The 24,822-nt window shown below is 35.0% G+C and overlaps 2 protein-coding genes across 7 annotated transcripts in view; one reads left to right on the top strand and one right to left on the bottom strand.

Moving 5' to 3' along the window:
* LOC134531562 (metaxin-1) overlaps positions 1–24,822 on the top strand; it is a 298,930-nt gene that overhangs the window by 101,828 nt on the left and 172,280 nt on the right. The window lies entirely within an intron of this gene.
* On the bottom strand, positions 11,440–14,019 carry LOC134531560 (uncharacterized). The gene is made up of 2 exons (XM_063367258.1): positions 14,002–14,019; positions 11,440–13,696 (listed from the first exon to the last, which is right to left on the bottom strand). The coding sequence occupies exon 2, from the start codon at positions 13,691–13,693 to the stop codon at positions 11,828–11,830; it is 1,866 nt and encodes a 621-aa protein (XP_063223328.1). The 5' UTR covers positions 13,694–13,696; positions 14,002–14,019; the 3' UTR covers positions 11,440–11,827.

Below are 24,822 nucleotides of genomic sequence, written 5' to 3'. Positions count from 1 at the left end.
ATTTCTAATACATTTGTCCGAAAAAACTATGAATTTAGGTTGAAAAAATACGGCCTGGCCCCAGCCCCTAGGCGTTAAATTATCTCTTAGTGATTTGCGACTTGCCGACGACGCGACCGAGTTCGGCGACGATCGAGCAACAAGTGACTTGGTCGACGAGATTACCTTCCCTTGTAAAGGTGAAAACAAGGGAGGCAACCCCGTGGGCCAACTGACCAATCAGCGCACATAATTCCAAAACATGACCATATAAGGAAATTTGTACGGGCACATCTCTTGACGCCAGGGCTCGCCCTGATTGGCTGGCTAGTGGTAGCCTCCAGAGACCCTTCCAGACGGTCGCTACAGCTGTGCGTACAACGTGACGCGTAAATCCCAAACACGCATTTACAAAGTGAAAAATAGCTTTCTGGCGCCAGAGTGTCGCGCCTGTCCTCTCTTCCTTCTGTACCTTCCAGACTATTCTCAAAATATTACACTAGCAATATCCAATAGAATATAAAATTACCCAAAAAATTCAAATACAATGTTAAAAATTTAGTAAACAAAGTTGAAATTCATACCATATTAGAAACTTTTGTTTAAAAATGATGTCCTGTAAAATTATAATCTATACTGCTTTAATTACTGACATTAATTATCAAATATCAAAATTAATTATTACGAACTGGAATTAACCCTCAAATTAATAATTAAGTATCTCAAGGAAATAAGTATTTTAAGGCTTTCCATGAAAGTCAACCAAAGTAATTAATAACAATTCTTAACAGCTCTGAACTATCCTTATCTACATGTTAAATAATTACTATCTTTCATATCAAAGTGATTCTTAATATTCTTATGACAAAAAATATATATATATATATATATGTATATGGCATACTCATTGTGCAATGCTACATAACCCCCCCTACTTTTTGATTGAATTTATAAAAAATTAAATCAAAAAGTACAAAAGTGTCAATTGAAACAAACTATATACCATGACAAATCAACAAAGTGTAAACAAATGCAACAAATTAACCTGACCATGAGTATTGCAAGATCTTTTTAACACAATTACAACATACCATTACTTTTCATATGATTATAACTCCTTAAAACAAATTATTACCAACATATTGAAAAATTACATACACAAAATCATTTCCATTCTCCATACCAAATTAAAAAGTGACAAATCAATCTTTAACAAAAAACACAATTAACACTTGATTATAGAGCAAACATAACCTTCAACAGGTTATACTGACACTACAAAACATTTCATTGGAATTTCATGTTCATTTGTCATTTAAAAACTATGCAAAATATTCACTATAGTGAAGTGTCTTTAGTCCAACCTGATAAAATTCTTGATCACAATTTGTTTACAATATCAACATAAAAATACCTTACACAATAATCAACCTTGTACAGGTGATTGTCCATAATAATGTTTCATTGAATTATCCTAAAAAAGTACAAACACAACTGCCAATTTTTTTTTTTTTTTTTTAAATGTTTTCCATTCATTCTTCTTATGTATTGCCCATTGCAATGTAACACCATCCACATCCAATTTAGTGATAAACAATTCTACCTGTTGCTCATCTGAACCACTAAAATAGCTAACTACTTTCTCACATTTGGTTACAAATTGTATCGGAGTGACCCCTCGGTCATCACCAAACAATTTAGGCACTGTCCCTCCAAAAGTGTTCACTTCATCTACAGTCAAAACTGAACCTCCAATGCTACCCTGTCCATCCCCTCTAATCTTACTCAGCCCTTCCTCGATTTCCTGTAAACATTCTCTACCCACATCATACCTAAAATTCTCCAACTGGCCACCCTCCTTTGAACTTTCTGTAAACGTCCTTTCAACATTAGCTTCAAAATTCCCCTTAACTTCCTGAACCACTTTCAACTGTAAATCTGTGACACCATCTTGATTTTCGACAATTCTGTTTTGTACACCCTCACCATGTTGTACCAACTCCGAAATTTTTTTACTATGCTCCTGAACTGTTTTACCTGTTTGTATCAAATTATCCTGAACTGGGCCCACTATTCCTTCACATGTTTTTAACCTAGACTGTGCCTCCTCCATCTGCACTTCACAATTATTTACTTTGCATATACAGGAAGAGATCTGTTCATTAAGATCATTCCTAAGTGCATCAAATCGGCTCTCAAATGTATTGATTAATTTTTGTTCAGTGGCATCTAATTTTTGTTCAGTGGCATCAAATTTTTGTTCCATTATATGTCTGAATTCAATCTGACCTTGTGACATTATATGCCTAAATTCAATCTGACCTTGTAACATGTTATGCATCCCTAATGACATGTTATGCATCATTATCATTAATTTTTCTAACATTTGATTAGACCTGTCTGACCCCCCATAACCTCTACTGGACTACCATTTGCATGCTGTTCCATGTTTTCTGACTGCTCCTGTATCAATTCAATGTTCAAATTCGGGTCGGAATTTCCTGAAGTTTCAGAAAAACCCGTCAGGTCATCCTGACTGTCTGTACTCATATTATTTTTACTATTATAAATGTAAACAACCCTTTAAAAACACATTAACAACAGAAAAAATCTTTAAAACAATGACAACTACAAAAATTTAGACTATAAGAATGTAAGTTTTTGTCCAATTTAGACTTGCTGTTTCCGGCGATTCATCCCTCGTTGTCCTGCGAAGTACCGAGATGATCTATGTTGCTTGAATTATGTCCCACGATGTTCTACAATGTAGTTTTCGTCGCATTCCTTTCCCACGATGTCCCGCTATGTTCTTATACGGTGAATGCTGGCTTCTCACGCTCGTTTTCGTTTGTTGATGTTTACAAGTACGACGCGAAGATCACACGATCCACTCTCGAATCACTGGTTCACAAGTTATAATTTTGCCGATGTTCCAAAAAGTATTACCACAGTTAATTTAGACATGATTGGCTTTTACTTGATAAGTTTTTACTGTTTTTCCGAATGTTTATTTTATTATCATCAGGCAGTGTCTAAATTCGTGCCCCACGACTGGGCAGCCATGTTGTTACGTTGTATGTTTTGGCCCGGCTAAGCACACATAGAAACGTAACAAAACAAACAATGTTCCTGAGGAATTTTTCATTACTATGGTTCTGCGTTATTTGGAAATAAAAGAGTTTGTTAAATTATCTTTGTTTATTTCTTTAAAAAAAAAAAAAATGTTTTTTCTTATCGTTACATGGCCTCAGTACACAATTTTACAGATGAAATTAGAAGAAACTTCGTTACTTGCACAGTTTTGTCTTTTCTTATACGAATTTTAACGATGTCTTTGAATTTTGATAGGATGAGGTCCAAATACATACCACAGCACCATACATCTTGCCGTTGATGGTCGAGGCGTCTTGTCACTCGCCAAAGAAGAAAAAGAAAAAAAAACTTAGTAATGTCCCTTGGTTAGTTACATAACTCAAGGTACCGTCGATCGCGGACCGAAATCACACGAGTCGGGCCGATGCCGACGCCTAGGGCCTAAATTTCTAATACATTTGTCCGAAAAAACTATGAATTTAGGTTGAAAAAATACTGCCTGGCCCCAGCCCCTAGGCGTTAAATTATCTCTTAGTGATTTGCGACTTGCCGACGACGCGACCGAGTTCGGCGACGATCGAGCAACAAGTGACTTGGTCGACGAGATTACCTTCCCTTGTAAAGGTGAAAACAAGGGAGGCAACCCCGTGGGCCAACTGACCAATCAGCGCACATAATTCCAAAACATGACCATATAAGGAAATTTGTACGGGCACATCTTTTGACGCCAGGGCTCGCCCTGATTGGCTGGCTAGTGGTAGCCTCCAGAGACCCTTCCAGACGGTCGCTACAGCTGTGCGTACAACGTGACGCGTAAATCCCAAACACGCATTTACAAAGTGAAAAATAGCTTTCTGGCGCCAGAGTGTCGCGCCTGTCCTCTCTTCCTTCTGTACCTTCCAGACTATTCTCAAAATATTACACTAGCAATATCCAATAGAATATAAAATTACCCAAAAAATTCAAATACAATGTTAAAAATTTAGTAAACAAAGTTGAAATTCATACCATATTAGAAACTTTTGTTTAAAAATGATGTCCTGTAAAATTATAATCTATACTGCTTTAATTACTGACATTAATTATCAAATATCAAAATTAATTATTACGAACTGGAATTAACCCTCAAATTAATAATTAAGTATCTCAAGGAAATAAGTATTTTAAGGCTTTCCATGAAAGTCAACCAAAGTAATTAATAACAATTCTTAACAGCTCTGAACTATCCTTATCTACATGTTAAATAATTACTATCTTTCATATCAAAGTGATTCTTAATATTCTTATGACAAAAAATATATATATATATATATATGTATATGGCATACTCATTGTGCAATGCTACATAACCCCCCCTACTTTTTGATTGAATTTATAAAAAATTAAATCAAAAAGTACAAAAGTGTCAATTGAAACAAACTATATACCATGACAAATCAACAAAGTGTAAACAAATGCAACAAATTAACCTGACCATGAGTATTGCAAGATCTTTTTAACACAATTACAACATACCATTACTTTTCATATGATTATAACTCCTTAAAACAAATTATTACCAACATATTGAAAAATTACATACACAAAATCATTTCCATTCTCCATACCAAATTAAAAAGTGACAAATCAATCTTTAACAAAAAACACAATTAACACTTGATTATAGAGCAAACATAACCTTCAACAGGTTATACTGACACTACAAAACATTTCATTGGAATTTCATGTTCATTTGTCATTTAAAAACTATGCAAAATATTCACTATAGTGAAGTGTCTTTAGTCCAACCTGATAAAATTCTTGATCACAATTTGTTTACAATATCAACATAAAAATACCTTACACAATAATCAACCTTGTACAGGTGATTGTCCATAATAATGTTTCATTGAATTATCCTAAAAAAGTACAAACACAACTGGCAATTTTTTTTTTTTTTTTTTTAAATGTTTTCCATTCATTCTTCTTATGTATTGCCCATTGCAATGTAACACCATCCACATCCAATTTAGTGATAAACAATTCTACCTGTTGCTCATCTGAACCACTAAAATAGCTAACTACTTTCTCACATTTGGTTACAAATTGTATCGGAGTGACCCCTCGGTCATCACCAAACAATTTAGGCACTGTCCCTCCAAAAGTGTTCACTTCATCTACAGTCAAAACTGAACCTCCAATGCTACCCTGTCCATCCCCTCTAATCTTACTCAGCCCTTCCTCGATTTCCTGTAAACATTCTCTACCCACATCATACCTAAAATTCTCCAACTGGCCACCCTCCTTTGAACTTTCTGTAAACGTCCTTTCAACATTAGCTTCAAAATTCCCCTTAACTTCCTGAACCACTTTCAACTGTAAATCTGTGACACCATCTTGATTTTCGACAATTCTGTTTTGTACACCCTCACCATGTTGTACCAACTCCGAAATTTTTTTACTATGCTCCTGAACTGTTTTACCTGTTTGTATCAAATTATCCTGAACTGGGCCCACTATTCCTTCACATGTTTTTAACCTAGACTGTGCCTCCTCCATCTGCACTTCACAATTATTTACTTTGCATATACAGGAAGAGATCTGTTCATTAAGATCATTCCTAAGTGCATCAAATCGGCTCTCAAATGTATTGATTAATTTTTGTTCAGTGGCATCTAATTTTTGTTCAGTGGCATCAAATTTTTGTTCCATTATATGTCTGAATTCAATCTGACCTTGTGACATTATATGTCTAAATTCAATCTGACCTTGTAACATGTTATGCATCCCTAATGACATGTTATGCATCATTATCATTAATTTTTCTAACATTTGATTAGACCTGTCTGACCCCCCATAACCTCTACTGGACTACCATTTGCATGCTGTTCCATGTTTTCTGACTGCTCCTGTATCAATTCAATGTTCAAATTCGGGTCGGAATTTCCTGAAGTTTCAGAAAAACCCGTCAGGTCATCCTGACTGTCTGTACTCATATTATTTTTACTATTATAAATGTAAACAACCCTTTAAAAACACATTAACAACAGAAAAAATCTTTAAAACAATGACAACTACAAAAATTTAGACTATAAGAATGTAAGTTTTTGTCCAATTTAGACTTGCTGTTTCCGGCGATTCATCCCTCGTTGTCCTGCGAAGTACCGAGATGATCTATGTTGCTTGAATTATGTCCCACGATGTTCTACAATGTAGTTTTCGTCGCATTCCTTTCCCACGATGTCCCGCTATGTTCTTATACGGTGAATGCTGGCTTCTCACGCTCGTTTTCGTTTGTTGATGTTTACAAGTACGACGCGAAGATCACACGATCCACTCTCGAATCACTGGTTCACAAGTTATAATTTTGCCGATGTTCCAAAAAGTATTACCACAGTTAATTTAGACATGATTGGCTTTTACTTGATAAGTTTTTACTGTTTTTCCGAATGTTTATTTTATTATCATCAGGCAGTGTCTAAATTCGTGCCCCACGACTGGGCAGCCATGTTGTTACGTTGTATGTTTTGGCCCGGCTAAGCACACATAGAAACGTAACAAAACAAACAATGTTCCTGAGGAATTTTTCATTACTATGGTTCTGCGTTATTTGGAAATAAAAGAGTTTGTTAAATTATCTTTGTTTATTTCTTTAAAAAAAAAAAAAATGTTTTTTCTTATCGTTACATGGCCTCAGTACACAATTTTACAGATGAAATTAGAAGAAACTTCGTTACTTGCACAGTTTTGTCTTTTCTTATACGAATTTTAACGATGTCTTTGAATTTTGATAGGATGAGGTCCAAATACATACCACAGCACCATACATCTTGCCGTTGATGGTCGAGGCGTCTTGTCACTCGCCAAAGAAGAAAAAGAAAAAAAAACTTAGTAATGTCCCTTGGTTAGTTACATAACTCAAGGTACCGTCGATCGCGGACCGAAATCACACGAGTCGGGCCGATGCCGACGCCTAGGGCCTAAATTTCTAATACATTTGTCCGAAAAAACTATGAATTTAGGTTGAAAAAATACTGCCTGGCCCCAGCCCCTAGGCGTTAAATTATCTCTTAGTGATTTGCGACTTGCCGACGACGCGACCGAGTTCGGCGACGATCGAGCAACAAGTGACTTGGTCGACGAGATTACCTTCCCTTGTAAAGGTGAAAACAAGGGAGGCAACCCCGTGGGCCAACTGACCAATCAGCGCACATAATTCCAAAACATGACCATATAAGGAAATTTGTACGGGCACATCTTTTGACGCCAGGGCTCGCCCTGATTGGCTGGCTAGTGGTAGCCTCCAGAGACCCTTCCAGACGGTCGCTACAGCTGTGCGTACAACGTGACGCGTAAATCCCAAACACGCATTTACAAAGTGAAAAATAGCTTTCTGGCGCCAGAGTGTCGCGCCTGTCCTCTCTTCCTTCTGTACCTTCCAGACTATTCTCAAAATATTACACTAGCAATATCCAATAGAATATAAAATTACCCAAAAAATTCAAATACAATGTTAAAAATTTAGTAAACAAAGTTGAAATTCATACCATATTAGAAACTTTTGTTTAAAAATGATGTCCTGTAAAATTATAATCTATACTGCTTTAATTACTGACATTAATTATCAAATATCAAAATTAATTATTACGAACTGGAATTAACCCTCAAATTAATAATTAAGTATCTCAAGGAAATAAGTATTTTAAGGCTTTCCATGAAAGTCAACCAAAGTAATTAATAACAATTCTTAACAGCTCTGAACTATCCTTATCTACATGTTAAATAATTACTATCTTTCATATCAAAGTGATTCTTAATATTCTTATGACAAAAAATATATATATATATATATATGTATATGGCATACTCATTGTGCAATGCTACATAACCCCCCCTACTTTTTGATTGAATTTATAAAAAATTAAATCAAAAAGTACAAAAGTGTCAATTGAAACAAACTATATACCATGACAAATCAACAAAGTGTAAACAAATGCAACAAATTAACCTGACCATGAGTATTGCAAGATCTTTTTAACACAATTACAACATACCATTACTTTTCATATGATTATAACTCCTTAAAACAAATTATTACCAACATATTGAAAAATTACATAAACAAAATCATTTCCATTCTCCATACCAAATTAAAAAGTGACAAATCAATCTTTAACAAAAAACACAATTAACACTTGATTATAGAGCAAACATAACCTTCAACAGGTTATACTGACACTACAAAACATTTCATTGGAATTTCATGTTCATTTGTCATTTAAAAACTATGCAAAATATTCACTATAGTGAAGTGTCTTTAGTCCAACCTGATAAAATTCTTGATCACAATTTGTTTACAATATCAACATAAAAATACCTTACACAATAATCAACCTTGTACAGGTGATTGTCCATAATAATGTTTCATTGAATTATCCTAAAAAAGTACAAACACAACTGGCAATTTTTTTTTTTTTTTTTTAAATGTTTTCCATTCATTCTTCTTATGTATTGCCCATTGCAATGTAACACCATCCACATCCAATTTAGTGATAAACAATTCTACCTGTTGCTCATCTGAACCACTAAAATAGCTAACTACTTTCTCACATTTGGTTACAAATTGTATCGGAGTGACCCCTCGGTCATCACCAAACAATTTAGGCACTGTCCCTCCAAAAGTGTTCACTTCATCTACAGTCAAAACTGAACCTCCAATGCTACCCTGTCCATCCCCTCTAATCTTACTCAGCCCTTCCTCGATTTCCTGTAAACATTCTCTACCCACATCATACCTAAAATTCTCCAACTGGCCACCCTCCTTTGAACTTTCTGTAAACGTCCTTTCAACATTAGCTTCAAAATTCCCCTTAACTTCCTGAACCACTTTCAACTGTAAATCTGTGACACCATCTTGATTTTCGACAATTCTGTTTTGTACACCCTCACCATGTTGTACCAACTCCGAAATTTTTTTACTATGCTCCTGAACTGTTTTACCTGTTTGTATCAAATTATCCTGAACTGGGCCCACTATTCCTTCACATGTTTTTAACCTAGACTGTGCCTCCTCCATCTGCACTTCACAATTATTTACTTTGCATATACAGGAAGAGATCTGTTCATTAAGATCATTCCTAAGTGCATCAAATCGGCTCTCAAATGTATTGATTAATTTTTGTTCAGTGGCATCTAATTTTTGTTCAGTGGCATCAAATTTTTGTTCCATTATATGTCTGAATTCAATCTGACCTTGTGACATTATATGTCTAAATTCAATCTGACCTTGTAACATGTTATGCATCCCTAATGACATGTTATGCATCATTATCATTAATTTTTCTAACATTTGATTAGACCTGTCTGACCCCCCATAACCTCTACTGGACTACCATTTGCATGCTGTTCCATGTTTTCTGACTGCTCCTGTATCAATTCAATGTTCAAATTCGGGTCGGAATTTCCTGAAGTTTCAGAAAAACCCGTCAGGTCATCCTGACTGTCTGTACTCATATTATTTTTACTATTATAAATGTAAACAACCCTTTAAAAACACATTAACAACAGAAAAAATCTTTAAAACAATGACAACTACAAAAATTTAGACTATAAGAATGTAAGTTTTTGTCCAATTTAGACTTGCTGTTTCCGGCGATTCATCCCTCGTTGTCCTGCGAAGTACCGAGATGATCTATGTTGCTTGAATTATGTCCCACGATGTTCTACAATGTAGTTTTCGTCGCATTCCTTTCCCACGATGTCCCGCTATGTTCTTATACGGTGAATGCTGGCTTCTCACGCTCGTTTTCGTTTGTTGATGTTTACAAGTACGACGCGAAGATCACACGATCCACTCTCGAATCACTGGTTCACAAGTTATAATTTTGCCGATGTTCCAAAAAGTATTACCACAGTTAATTTAGACATGATTGGCTTTTACTTGATAAGTTTTTACTGTTTTTCCGAATGTTTATTTTATTATCATCAGGCAGTGTCTAAATTCGTGCCCCACGACTGGGCAGCCATGTTGTTACGTTGTATGTTTTGGCCCGGCTAAGCACACATAGAAACGTAACAAAACAAACAATGTTCCTGAGGAATTTTTCATTACTATGGTTCTGCGTTATTTGGAAATAAAAGAGTTTGTTAAATTATCTTTGTTTATTTCTTTAAAAAAAAAAAAAATGTTTTTTCTTATCGTTACATGGCCTCAGTACACAATTTTACAGATGAAATTAGAAGAAACTTCGTTACTTGCACAGTTTTGTCTTTTCTTATACGAATTTTAACGATGTCTTTGAATTTTGATAGGATGAGGTCCAAATACATACCACAGCACCATACATCTTGCCGTTGATGGTCGAGGCGTCTTGTCACTCGCCAAAGAAGAAAAAGAAAAAAAAACTTAGTAATGTCCCTTGGTTAGTTACATAACTCAAGGTACCGTCGATCGCGGACCGAAATCACACGAGTCGGGCCGATGCCGACGCCTAGGGCCTAAATTTCTAATACATTTGTCCGAAAAAACTATGAATTTAGGTTGAAAAAATACTGCCTGGCCCCAGCCCCTAGGCGTTAAATTATCTCTTAGTGATTTGCGACTTGCCGACGACGCGACCGAGTTCGGCGACGATCGAGCAACAAGTGACTTGGTCGACGAGATTACCTTCCCTTGTAAAGGTGAAAACAAGGGAGGCAACCCCGTGGGCCAACTGACCAATCAGCGCACATAATTCCAAAACATGACCATATAAGGAAATTTGTACGGGCACATCTTTTGACGCCAGGGCTCGCCCTGATTGGCTGGCTAGTGGTAGCCTCCAGAGACCCTTCCAGACGGTCGCTACAGCTGTGCGTACAACGTGACGCGTAAATCCCAAACACGCATTTACAAAGTGAAAAATAGCTTTCTGGCGCCAGAGTGTCGCGCCTGTCCTCTCTTCCTTCTGTACCTTCCAGACTATTCTCAAAATATTACACTAGCAATATCCAATAGAATATAAAATTACCCAAAAAATTCAAATACAATGTTAAAAATTTAGTAAACAAAGTTGAAATTCATACCATATTAGAAACTTTTGTTTAAAAATGATGTCCTGTAAAATTATAATCTATACTGCTTTAATTACTGACATTAATTATCAAATATCAAAATTAATTATTACGAACTGGAATTAACCCTCAAATTAATAATTAAGTATCTCAAGGAAATAAGTATTTTAAGGCTTTCCATGAAAGTCAACCAAAGTAATTAATAACAATTCTTAACAGCTCTGAACTATCCTTATCTACATGTTAAATAATTACTATCTTTCATATCAAAGTGATTCTTAATATTCTTATGACAAAAAATATATATATATATATATGTATATGGCATACCGTAGAATGGGGATACTTGCAACAGAGAATGAATTCAACAATATATTACACTATGCCAGACTCATGTTAATGGGATAAATATAGACATGGTACATAATATATGCATGTAGAATACAATGATATGCACAAAATGTTTTTACCCAAAATAGTTTTCACGAATAATGACAAAATATAGCTGTTGCAAGTAACCCCATCAGTGGGGTAACTTGCAACACTTACTAAATCATTTAGGAATTACAAGTTAACACTTATGTGGGGTTACTTGCAACAGTTGGAATATTTAAATACTATATTTAAGTAAAAATGCAATAAAATAGAAACCAAATGTCACAAGAAACTGATCAGTAAACCCATAAAAAAAAAATTAACAATGCATGTTATGAATCAGGTGAGTTCATTGAATTTGTTCAGTAAAATACTCTGTAAAAATATGTCGTCCTCGTACTACTCTTGGTTCTCTCAATATTTTCACAATGTTTTCTTTCATCACATTAAAGGTATCTTCCACTGATGGGAAGAGAAATACTTTTTCGGCCTTAGCACTTTTACGGAGAAAAGAACAATAAACAACAGATTCATTCTTTTCCAAGACTTTAGCAACAAAGAACCTTTGAACTGCCTTATTTGATCTGCTATCATACATTAACTTCACCAATAAAAAGTCACCGGTTTTGATAAGACAGAAGTTCGCAGTCTCATGTTCACTTTCTGCATTCTGATGCACATCTGTCATTTCAAAATCCACAGATTCTGATGAAAACTTGGACCATGTTCTAGCCTTTGCATATGGAGTTGAAGTTGTAGGAGCTGAAGTTGTAGGAGCTGAAGTTGAAGCTAAAGTTGAAGAAGCTGTAGTTGAAGGAGCTGAAGTTGAAGAAGGGTCCTGGTCAATGCTGGTATCTTCTAAACTTCCATTTACACTTAGACCAGGATTAACATTAACAACCCTTCTCTTGCGAACTCGAGGGGCTGATGACTGGCCAAATCGGGCTTCTCGCAGAACCTCAATGAATGCTTCAGACCAAGAGCCATCTGCTGTTGAGTTGGCAGAGGAATCTTCATTCTCAGCTGGAAGTTTATTTAAAACTTGTTGCGGATTGAACGGATACAAGCCAGTTGCTCTGAACCCTGAGCATAAATTTTGCGAAGCATTTTCCAATTTTTCCAGTGTTGCATTCAAATATCTGGGAAATAAATTTTTTGGTATTGTCCCCTTGTACTTTGCTTTGAACTCTGCAAGAGTTTGTCGCCACTTAATTTTCAGAGGACGAAAAAAGGCTACATCGAGAGGCTGACAAATATGTGTGCTGTTTGGTGGCAGTAAAACAAATTTAATGTTATGTTTCCTGCATTCTTCAATGACTGGCATGGACAGATGGCTAGCAAGATTGTCCCCAATCAAGACTTTTGGAGAATTTCCACCTCCTTTATCGCAAGATCGGAAATAGGGCAATGCTATATTGCAAAACCATTTTTGAAATAGGTGACCATCAAACCACCCACTTTTGGAGCACCCGTATATTGTACCCTTTGGTCCGTTCTCCATCCATGTATCATACAGGTGCTCAGACTTGTAAACAATCATGGGTGGTAATACAATGCCTGATGCTGTTCCTGAGAACATCACAGAAACGCTAACTTTGGAGTGATCCATAACACGTTCTGGGTACTTTGCCCCCCGTCTAACCACCACCTTTGCTCTTTGCGGATCATCTGTCATATTGGTTTCGTCGTAATTGACGATCATGTTTGGTTTTACTCCATGCAAAGAGATCTGTAAGTTAGCAAAATATTTCTCTAGAACTTCTCTGCTAACACCAGCCCTTGCTCTCGTAATGTTCTGACAAAATCGTGGTGACAGAATTTTCTTGTGCCTTCCTATAAAAGAAAGATACCAATCCCTACCTGGCATATTTTTTTTAAATCTAAGTTCTGTTCGCCCCTCATTATCTAAAAAGCTTTTAACAAGTAAACAAATATCCAACTTGTCAAATGGAAACCCCCAATCACTCGCCAATAAAATCCCATGAACCAGCTTACGTTCTTCATCTTCTGTCAGCACTGCAGGTCTTCCATAACTTTTGGGGTGCTTCTTTTTGAACGCCCTGTAGATTGTTGATCCAGTGATTCCATACTTTTCACCAGCTTGTCTGTATGAAAGGCCTTTTGTTTTTACATCTTCTATTGCAGCTAAAAGGCTTTCCTTCGAAAAATTGGCATAACTACGATGTCCTGGAACTTTCTTGTGTTTTCTGGCCATAACCTAAAACACAAAAAAAAAAAAAATTACATAGCCTTTACATTTACCTACATAAAAGGGCAACATTCCGAAGTTAAACTAACAGGGGAATTAATATGAAGTTGGTAGGTATGTAATAATTACAGAAAAACATATGTGAAGGTTGTATTTTAGGTTTTAATTGATAACAAAAGTGGGTGTGTCTGGGTTGCAAGTTACCCCACTGGAATCACAAATTCATAAAAAAGCCAACTGACAGAAAACGAATTATCATTGCATGGTATGACTATAGGATACACTTCTTGACACTACATTAAAGCCATACATACCTTACAATGTCTTTAGATGTGTACTTCTAAGAACTTCTACAGGAAGTTTCCAGATGTTACTTTTTGCAGATTTTCAATAATAATATTTATTTATGAAAAACAAATGCACAAAACAATAAGTACCGCCTAAAACAACATGTACAAGCTGCAACAGACATTTGTAAACAAATGGCAATAGAAACATGTACACATCGAACTGAATCATGGTAGCCAACACACAAAATATATTTACCTGTAGTTTTGTTGCAAGTTACCCCACCATTGCAAGTATCCCCATTCTACGGTACTCATTGTGCAATGCTACATAACCCCCCCTACTTTTTGATTGAATTTATAAAAAATTAAATCAAAAAGTACAAAAGTGTCAATTGAAACAAACTATATACCATGACAAATCAACAAAGTGTAAACAAATGCAACAAATTAACCTGACCATGAGTATTGCAAGATCTTTTTAACACAATTACAACATACCATTACTTTTCATATGATTATAACTCCTTAAAACAAATTATTACCAACATATTGAAAAATTACATACACAAAATCATTTCCATTCTCCATACCAAATTAAAAAGTGACAAATCAATCTTTAACAAAAAACACAATTAACACTTGATTATAGAGCAAACATAACCTTCAACAGGTTATACTGACACTACAAAACATTTCATTGGAATTTCATGTTCATTTGTCATTTAAAAACTATGCAAAATATTCACTATAGTGAAGTGTCTTTAGTCCAACCTGATAAAATTCTTGATCACAATTTGTTTACAATATCAACATAAAAATACCTTACACAATAATCAACCTTGTACAGGTGATTGTCCATAATAATGTTTCATTGAATTATCCTAAAAAAGTACAAACACAACTGGCAATTTTTTTTTTTTTTTTTTAAATGTTTTCCATTCATTCTTCTTATGTATTGCCCATTGCAATGTAACACCATCCACATCCAATTTAGTGATAAACAATTCTACCTGTTGCTCATCTGAACCACTAAAATAGCTAACTACTTTCTCACATTTGGTTACAAATTGTATCGGAGTGACCCCTCGGTCATCACCAAACAATTTAGGCACTGTCCCTCCAAAAGTGTTCACTTCATCTACAGTCAAAACTGAACCTCCAATGCTACCCTGTCCATCCCCTCTAATCTTACTCAGCCCTTCCTCGATTTCCTGTAAACATTCTCTACCCACATCATACCTAAAATTCTCCAACTGGCCACCCTCCTTTGAACTTTCTGTAAACGTCCTTTCAACATTAGCTTCAAAATTCCCCTTAACTTCCTGAACCACTTTCAACTGTAAATCTGTGACACCATCTTGATTTTCGACAATTCTGTTTTGTACACCCTCACCATGTTGTACCAACTCCGAAATTTTTTTACTATGCTCCTGAACTGTTTTACCTGTTTGTATCAAATTATCCTGAACTGGGCCCACTATTCCTTCACATGTTTTTAACCTAGACTGTGCCTCCTCCATCTGCACTTCACAATTATTTACTTTGCATATACAGGAAGAGATCTGTTCATTAAGATCATTCCTAAGTGCATCAAATCGGCTCTCAAATGTATTGATTAATTTTTGTTCAGTGGCATCTAATTTTTGTTCAGTGGCATCAAATTTTTGTTCCATTATATGTCTGAATTCAATCTGACCTTGTGACATTATATGTCTAAATTCAATCTGACCTTGTAACATGTTATGCATCCCTAATGACATGTTATGCATCATTATCATTAATTTTTCTAACATTTGATTAGACCTGTCTGACCCCCCATAACCTCTACTGGACTACCATTTGCATGCTGTTCCATGTTTTCTGACTGCTCCTGTAACAATTCAATGTTCAAATTCGGGTCGGAATTTCCTGAAGTTTCAGAAAAACCCGTCAGGTCATCCTGACTGTCTGTACTCATATTATTTTTACTATTATAAATGTAAACAACCCTTTAAAAACACATTAACAACAGAAAAAATCTTTAAAACAATGACAACTACAAAAATTTAGACTATAAGAATGTAAGTTTTTGTCCAATTTAGACTTGCTGTTTCCGGCGATTCATCCCTCGTTGTCCTGCGAAGTACCGAGATGATCTATGTTGCTTGAATTATGTCCCACGATGTTCTACAATGTAGTTTTCGTCGCATTCCTTTCCCACGATGTCCCGCTATGTTCTTATACGGTGAATGCTGGCTTCTCACGCTTGTTTTCGTTTGTTGATGTTTACAAGTACGACGCGAAGATCACACGATCCACTCTCGAATCACTGGTTCACAAGTTATAATTTTGCCGATGTTCCAAAAAGTATTACCACAGTTAATTTAGACATGATTGGCTTTTACTTGATAAGTTTTTACTGTTTTTCCGAATGTTTATTTTATTATCATCAGGCAGTGTCTAAATTCGTGCCCCACGACTGGGCAGCCATGTTGTTACGTTGTATGTTTTGGCCCGGCTAAGCACACATAGAAACGTAACAAAACAAACAATGTTCCTGAGGAATTTTTCATTACTATGGTTCTGCGTTATTTGGAAATAAAAGAGTTTGTTAAATTATCTTTGTTTATTTCTTTAAAAAAAAAAAAATGTTTTTTCTTATCGTTACATGGCCTCAGTACACAATTTTACAGATGAAATTAGAAGAAACTTCGTTACTTGCACAGTTTTGTCTTTTCTTATACGAATTTTAACGATGTCTTTGAATTTTGATAGGATGAGGTCCAAATACATACCACAGCACCATACATCTTGCCGTTGATGGTCGAGGCGTCTTGTCACTCGCCAAAGAAGAAAAAGAAAAAAAAACTTAGTAATGTCCCTTGGTTAGTTACATAACTCAAGGTACCGTCGATCGCGGACCGAAATCACACGAGTCGGGCCGATGCCGACGCCTAGGGCCTAAATTTCTAATACATTTGTCCGAAAAAACTATGAATTTAGGTTGAAAAAATACTGCCTGGCCCCAGCCCCTAGGCGTTAAATTATCTCTTAGTGATTTGCGACTTGCCGACGACGCGACCGAGTTCGGCGACGATCGAGCAACAAGTGACTTGGTCGACGAGATTACCTTCCCTTGTAAAGGTGAAAACAAGGGAGGCAACCCCGTGGGCCAACTGACCAATCAGCGCACATAATTCCAAAACATGACCATATAAGGAAATTTGTACGGGCACATCTTTTGACGCCAGGGCTCGCCCTGATTGGCTGGCTAGTGGTAGCCTCCAGAGACCCTTCCAGACGGTCGCTACAGCTGTGCGTACAACGTGACGCGTAAATCCCAAACACGCATTTACAAAGTGAAAAATAGCTTTCTGGCGCCAGAGTGTCGCGCCTATCCTCTCTTCCTTCTGTACCTTCCAGACTATTCTCAAAATATTACACTAGCAATATCCAATAGAATATAAAATTACCCAAAAAATTCAAATACAATGTTAAAAATTTAGTAAACAAAGTTGAAATTCATACCATATTAGAAACTTTTGTTTAAAAATGATGTCCTGTAAAATTATAATCTATACTGCTTTAATTACTGACATTAATTATCAAATATCAAAATTAATTATTACGAACTGGAATTAACCCTCAAATTAATAATTAAGTATCTCAAGGAAATAAGTATTTTAAGGCTTTCCATGAAAGTCAACCAAAGTAATTAATAACAATTCTTAACAGCTCTGAACTATCCTTATCTACATGTTAAATAATTACTATCTTTCATATCAAAGTGATTCTTAATATTCTTATGACAAAAAATATATATATATATATATGTATATGGCATACTCATTGTGCAATGCTACATAACCCCCCCTACTTTTTGATTGAATTTATAAAAAATTAAATCAAAAAGTACAAAAGTGTCAATTGAAACAAACTATATACCATGACAAATCAACAAAGTGTAAACAAATGCAACAAATTAACCTGACCATGAGTATTGCAAGATCTTTTTAACACAATTACAACATACCATTACTTTTCATATGATTATAACTCCTTAAAACAAATTATTACCAACATATTGAAAAATTACATACACAAAATCATTTCCATTCTCCATACCAAATTAAAAAGTGACAAATCAATCTTTAACAAAAAACACAATTAACACTTGATTATAGAGCAAACATAACCTTCAACAGGTTATACTGACACTACAAAACATTTCATTGGAATTTCATGTTCATTTGTCATTTAAAAACTATGCAAAATATTCACTATAGTGAAGTGTCTTTAGTCCAACCTGATAAAATTCTTGATCACAATTTGTTTACAATATCAACATAAAAATACCTTACACAATAATCAACCTTGTACAGGTGATTGTCCATAATAATGTTTCATTGAATTATCCTAAAAAAGTACAAACACAACTGGCAATTTTTTTTTTTTTTTTTTAAATGTTTTCCATTCATTCTTCTTATGTATTGCCCATTGCAATGTAACACCATCCACATCCAATTTAGTGATAAACAATTCTACCTGTTGCTCATCTGAACCACTAAAATAGCTAACTACTTTCTCACATTTGGTTACAAATTGTATCGGAGTGACCCCTCGGTCATCACCAAACAATTTAGGCACTGTCCCTCCAAAAGTGTTCACTTCATCTACAGTCAAAACTGAACCTCCAATGCTACCCTGTCCATCCCCTCTAATCTTACTCAGCCCTTCCTCGATTTCCTGTAAACATTCTCTACCCACATCATACCTAAAATTCTCCAACTGGCCACCCTCCTTTGAACTTTCTGTAAACGTCCTTTCAACATTAGCTTCAAAATTCCCCTTAACTTCCTGAACCACTTTCAACTGTAAATCTGTGACACCATCTTGATTTTCGACAATTCTGTTTTGTACACCCTCACCATGTTGTACCAACTCCGAAATTTTTTTACTATGCTCCTGAACTGTTTTACCTGTTTGTATCAAATTATCCTGAACTGGGCCCACTATTCCTTCACATGTTTTTAACCTAGACTGTGCCTCCTCCATCTGCACTTCACAATTATTTACTTTGCATATACAGGAAGAGATCTGTTCATTAAGATCATTCCTAAGTGCATCAAATCGGCTCTCAAATGTATTGATTAATTTTTGTTCAGTGGCATCTAATTTTTGTTCAGTGGCATCAAATTTTTGTTCCATTATATGTCTGAATTCAATCTGACCTTGTGACATTATATGTCTAAATTCAATCTGACCTTGTAACATGTTATGCATCCCTAATGACATGTTATGCATCATTATCATTAATTTTTCTAACATTTGATTAGACCTGTCTGACCCCCCATAACCTCTACTGGACTACCATTTGCATGCTGTTCCATGTTTTCTGACTGCTCCTGTATCAATTCAATGTTCAAATTCGGGTCGGAATTTCCTGAAGTTTCAGAAAAACCCGTCAGGTCATCCTGACTGTCTGTACTCATATTATTTTTACTATTATAAATGTAAACAACCCTTTAAAAACACATTAACAACAGAAAAAATCTTTAAAACAATGACAACTACAAAAATTTAGACTATAAGAATGTAAGTTTTTGTCCAATTTAGACTTGCTGTTTCCGGCGATTCATCCCTCGTTGTCCTGCGAAGTACCGAGATGATCTATGTTGCTTGAATTATGTCCCACGATGTTCTACAATGTAGTTTTCGTCGCATTCCTTTCCCACGATGTCCCGCTATGTTCTTATACGGTGAATGCTGGCTTCTCACGCTCGTTTTCGTTTGTTGATGTTTACAAGTACGACGCGAAGATCACACGATCCACTCTCGAATCACTGGTTCACAAGTTATAATTTTGCCGATGTTCCAAAAAGTATTACCACAGTTAATTTAGACATGATTGGCTTTTACTTGATAAGTTTTTACTGTTTTTCCGAATGTTTATTTTATTATCATCAGGCAGTGTCTAAATTCGTGCCCCACGACTGGGCAGCCATGTTGTTACGTTGTATGTTTTGGCCCGGCTAAGCACACATAGAAACGTAACAAAACAAAACAAACAATGTTCCTGAGGAATTTTTCATTACTATGGTTCTGCGTTATTTGGAAATAAAAGAGTTTGTTTAATTATCTTTGTTTATTTCTCTAAAAAAAAAAAAATGTTTTTTCTTATCGTTACATGGCCTCAGTACACAACTTTACAGATGAAATTAGAAGAAACTTCGTTACTTGCACAGTTTTGTCTTTTCTTATACGAATTTTAACGATGTCTTTGAATTTTGATAGGATGAGGTCCAAATACATACCACAGCACCATACATCTTGCCGTTGATGGTCGAGGCGTCTTGTCACTCGCCAAAGAAGAAAAAGAAAAAAAAACTTAGTAATGTCCCTTGGTTAGTTACATAACTCAAGGTACCGTCGATCGCGGACCGAAATCACACGAGTCGGGCCGATGCCGACGCCTAGGGCCTAAATTTCTAATACATTTGTCCGAAAAAACTATGAATTTAGGTTGAAAAAATACGGCCTGGCCCCAGCCCCTAGGCGTTAAATTATCTCTTAGTGATTTGCGACTTGCCGACGACGCGACCGAGTTCGGCGACGATCGAGCAACAAGTGACTTGGTCGACGAGATTACCTTCCCTTGTAAAGGTGAAAACAAGGGAGGCAACCCCGTGGGCCAACTGACCAATCAGCGCACATAATTCCAAAACATGACCATATAAGGAAATTTGTACGGGCACATCTCTTGACGCCAGGGCTCGCCCTGATTGGCTGGCTAGTGGTAGCCTCCAGAGACCCTTCCAGACGGTCGCTACAGCTGTGCGTACAACGTGACGCGTAAATCCCAAACACGCATTTACAAAGTGAAAAATAGCTTTCTGGCGCCAGAGTGTCGCGCCTGTCCTCTCTTCCTTCTGTACCTTCCAGACTATTCTCAAAATATTACACTAGCAATATCCAATAGAATATAAAATTACCCAAAAAATTCAAATACAATGTTAAAAATTTAGTAAACAAAGTTGAAATTCATACCATATTAGAAACTTTTGTTTAAAAATGATGTCCTGTAAAATTATAATCTATACTGCTTTAATTACTGACATTAATTATCAAATATCAAAATTAATTATTACAAACTGGAATTAACCCTCAAATTAATAATAAGTATCTCAAGGAAATAAGTATTTTAAGGCTTTCCATGAAATTCAACCAAAGTAATTAATAACAATTCTTAACAGCTCTGAACTATCCTTATCTGCATGTTAAATAATTACTATCTTTCATATCAAAGTGATTCTTAATATTCTTATGACAAAAAATATATATATATATGTATATGGCATACTCATTGTGCAATGCTACAACACGTGCGTGAATAATGCAAAATATCAGAACTTTTTTTCCATAGATTATTTAAACTTCTAAGTATGTACACTTCCGACGACTAATATTAATAAGGTATAGAGTACTTTCCTTTTTCGTTTTCCGTTTACAACATGGCATCTTTCTAGTTTAGTTACTAACATCGCCACTAGAGTTGAACTTTTCATCTTGTTTTTCGACCATTTTGCGCTGTAGGATACACACATATATCGTTGGAGAAACGTTTGTTTACATGACTGTTATGAAGACGTGATTTACTTTAGACTTCCGCGGTGAAATTCGTATTAACCGTTTACTTATACACGTTAACAGCTACTTGAGGGATCAAAACAACTTCGTAATTCATATTAACCGTATTTCGTATTAAAAGTACTGAATAACATAGGAAAGCATACTTTATTTTCGGGGACTGTGAAAGTACTTCGCATAAACGGGAATTTTGTACTAAGCGGATTCGTATTAATGAGGTTTGACTGTAATTTTATTTGGTTGTATCTTCAATATAGGTTAACCTTAACAATATTATGCTCTCTGTTCTTACCACACTATTATTTATTTATTTATTTATTTATTTATTTATTTATTTTATATTTGTTACATGCCTACCTACAGCTTATGGCCTTGGGTGGTAGGCACGATACTAACAACACATATACATACAGACGGAACAAAACAATACAAAATACAAGACAACAAAACAAAACAAAACGATACACACAACATGCAACATTTAACAATTAGTAAATAATTTATTTGTAAATTTTATAATGTAGAAAATAAGAATAACACACAAAAAAAAAAGAATACTAACCACAAGAAAGAAAAAAAATTAAGTTAGGAATAGTTGTATTTTTTTTAATTTAATTTTGCTATCTAATTCAGGAAATAACCTTGCATATTTATTGTAATTTTTAGTTATTCTGTTTAATAGATCATTAGTTTTACTTAACGTACAAATTAAAGATTGATTACGACTATTGAAAGTAGGTATTCTAATTCCAGTGTTGTGAAGAAAATAGTTACAATTAATTGTATTTTTGTAACAATTGTGTACAAATAATGCATCTAATACTTCTCTTCTTAATGGTAAGGAACCAAGAAGGGAGTGTAAATCTACATTTAGATTAATGTTGCTTTTTAGGTTTATAATTTTGATCAGTTTGAATTGTATATAATCCAATTTGTCACTATCTGATTTATTAATGTTATTCCAAATCAAAGAACCATATTAAAATTTAGATCTCACCAAGGATATATAAAGACTAAGTGTTGAATCTAAATTAGATGCATTAAATGTGATATATTTAATCAATGCTAACATTTTATTAGCATTTGATCTAAGTGTTTCAATATGATTGTGAAAGAATAATTTTGAATCTAGCAAAATACCTAAGTCTCTGACACAGTTTGATTTTGCAATAGTACGATTGTCTAGTTTATATTCAAATACAATAGGATGATATTTTCTTGAGAAGGTTATTGTGGTGGTTTTACTGTAGTTAAGTTTAACGAGATTAGTCTTACACCATGCAACAACAGAAGAAATGTCATGTTGAAGTAAGTGACAGTCATTTAGTGAAGTAATTTTTCTATATATTTTTAGGTCATCTGCAAATAACAGACCAACAGAATAATTTAGTGCTTTGGTTATATCATCAATAAAAATGTTGAAAAGAAGGGGAGAAAGGGTACCACCTTGAGGTACTCCAGAGTTTGCCATATGTAAATCAGATTTAGTTTTATTAATAGAAACAAAGTATTTCCTATCTTTTAAATAGCTGCCAAACCATTTGATATATTTGTCGCTCAATCCCATAATGGATAATTTGCTGAGTAATATCTGATGGTTTACTGTATCAAAAGCCTTTGCTAAATCAAAATAGCAAGCATCCACTTGGCCTCGGCTTATCACTTCAGAATAAATTGGATTTATGAAAGTTATCAGATTGGTAGTAGTAGATTTGCCAATTCTGAAACCATGCTGACAATCAGAAAGTTTATTTTTGAGATTAAAATCAAGGTCCTTAAATATTATTTTATCAAAAACTTTAGCAAATCCATTTAAAAGAGAAATAGGCCTATAATTTGTGACATTAAATTTACTACCTTTTTTATGTATAGGAATGACCTTGGCAGTTTTCCATATATTGGGGTAGATGCTGTTTTTAATACTGCTATTGAATATAAACTGAAGGATAGGAACAAGAACCAGAGAGCATCCTTTTATTATGAAATTAGGAATACCATCTGGACCTGTTGACATAGTAGATTTCAAGGATTTGATCCCCCAAAGTACAAGACTCTCAGTAATAGTGGACATAGGAATGGAGCAAGCAGTATTATCAGATATCAAAGGAGTGCTGTTATTGGCTGGAGTTACATATACACTAGAAAAATAGTTCGCAAAACTGTTTGCAATACAAAATGTGTCATTAGTGACAGTATCATTGACCTTGAGAGAGAATGGCTGATAGTATCCTTCTCTCATGATTTTTATGTAACGCCAAAATTTTTTTGGTTTTGTTTGATTTTGTTGTTTAGGGTTTGTAACCAAAAATTTTTGTCTCTTGAAATGAGATATTTAGCCTCTTTACGTTTCTGTGAAAATAGAGCATAGTAATAAGGATTCATGTTTCTTTTGTATAATTTATGGAAATGTTTTTTATGTTTTAGTGTTCGTATAAGTTGCTTTGAGTACCAATGCGGGTAACTATAAGTAGTTTTCACAGTGACAGGGATGTAACTCATAATATATTGATTAACTGTAGTAGTTAGAATGTCTACCATAATATTAACGTCAGTAGTGTTATATAATATAGACCAATCATGATTTTTAATAGCATTATATAAACTTAAGTAGTCTCCTTTTTTATAATTTATAAAGGTTGTAGATGTATTTTCTTTTCTGATTATTAGACTTATTTCAATATTAACAATAAGAGCCGGATGGAATGTGTCTTCTTTAATTAATGACTCTAAGGCTTACTAACCACACAATGCTGTAAATTAGAAAAACATAGGTCCAAAAGGTGGATAGGAGGCTGAGTGACGTTACATTGGGACAAACCCAAACCTGAGATAAAGTGGAACACAGATTTAGCTTTGGATGTCATACCAATAGGATTTACTTTTTTAGAATGTAAGTAAGACCAGTCAACACCAGGCACATTAAAGTCACCAAGAATAAGGATATTATCTTGGCATGTTGCAAACTTTTCTTCGAGCTCTTCAAAGTAGGCACCATACACTGCAGGTGATGTATCTGGTGGAATATAAATATTACCAAGCACTAGGGTATTTGTTTGAGAGGTTTTAACTTTAATCCATACAGCTTCAATTCCTGTATGATCGAAAACATGGGTTGGGTAAGCATATTTAAATTTATTTTTGTTGATAGCAATTAATACCCCACCTCCCCTTTCCTTCATTGTTAAGGCTGGATCTCTATCTGTTCTAAAGATGAGGTAT

Source organism: Bacillus rossius, chromosome 5 (genome assembly GCF_032445375.1).
Source record: "Bacillus rossius redtenbacheri isolate Brsri chromosome 5, Brsri_v3, whole genome shotgun sequence".
In the NCBI taxonomy this organism is placed as follows: Eukaryota; Metazoa; Arthropoda; class Insecta; order Phasmatodea; family Bacillidae; genus Bacillus; species Bacillus rossius.
The sequence above is the reverse complement of the archived record's forward strand: the minus strand, read 5'-3'. Positions and strand labels throughout refer to the sequence as shown.

Coding starts and splice junctions, on each gene's coding strand:
- LOC134531560 (XM_063367258.1), bottom strand. CDS start 13,693: ATGGCCAGAAAACACAAGAAAGTTCCAGGACATCGTAGTTATGCCAAT.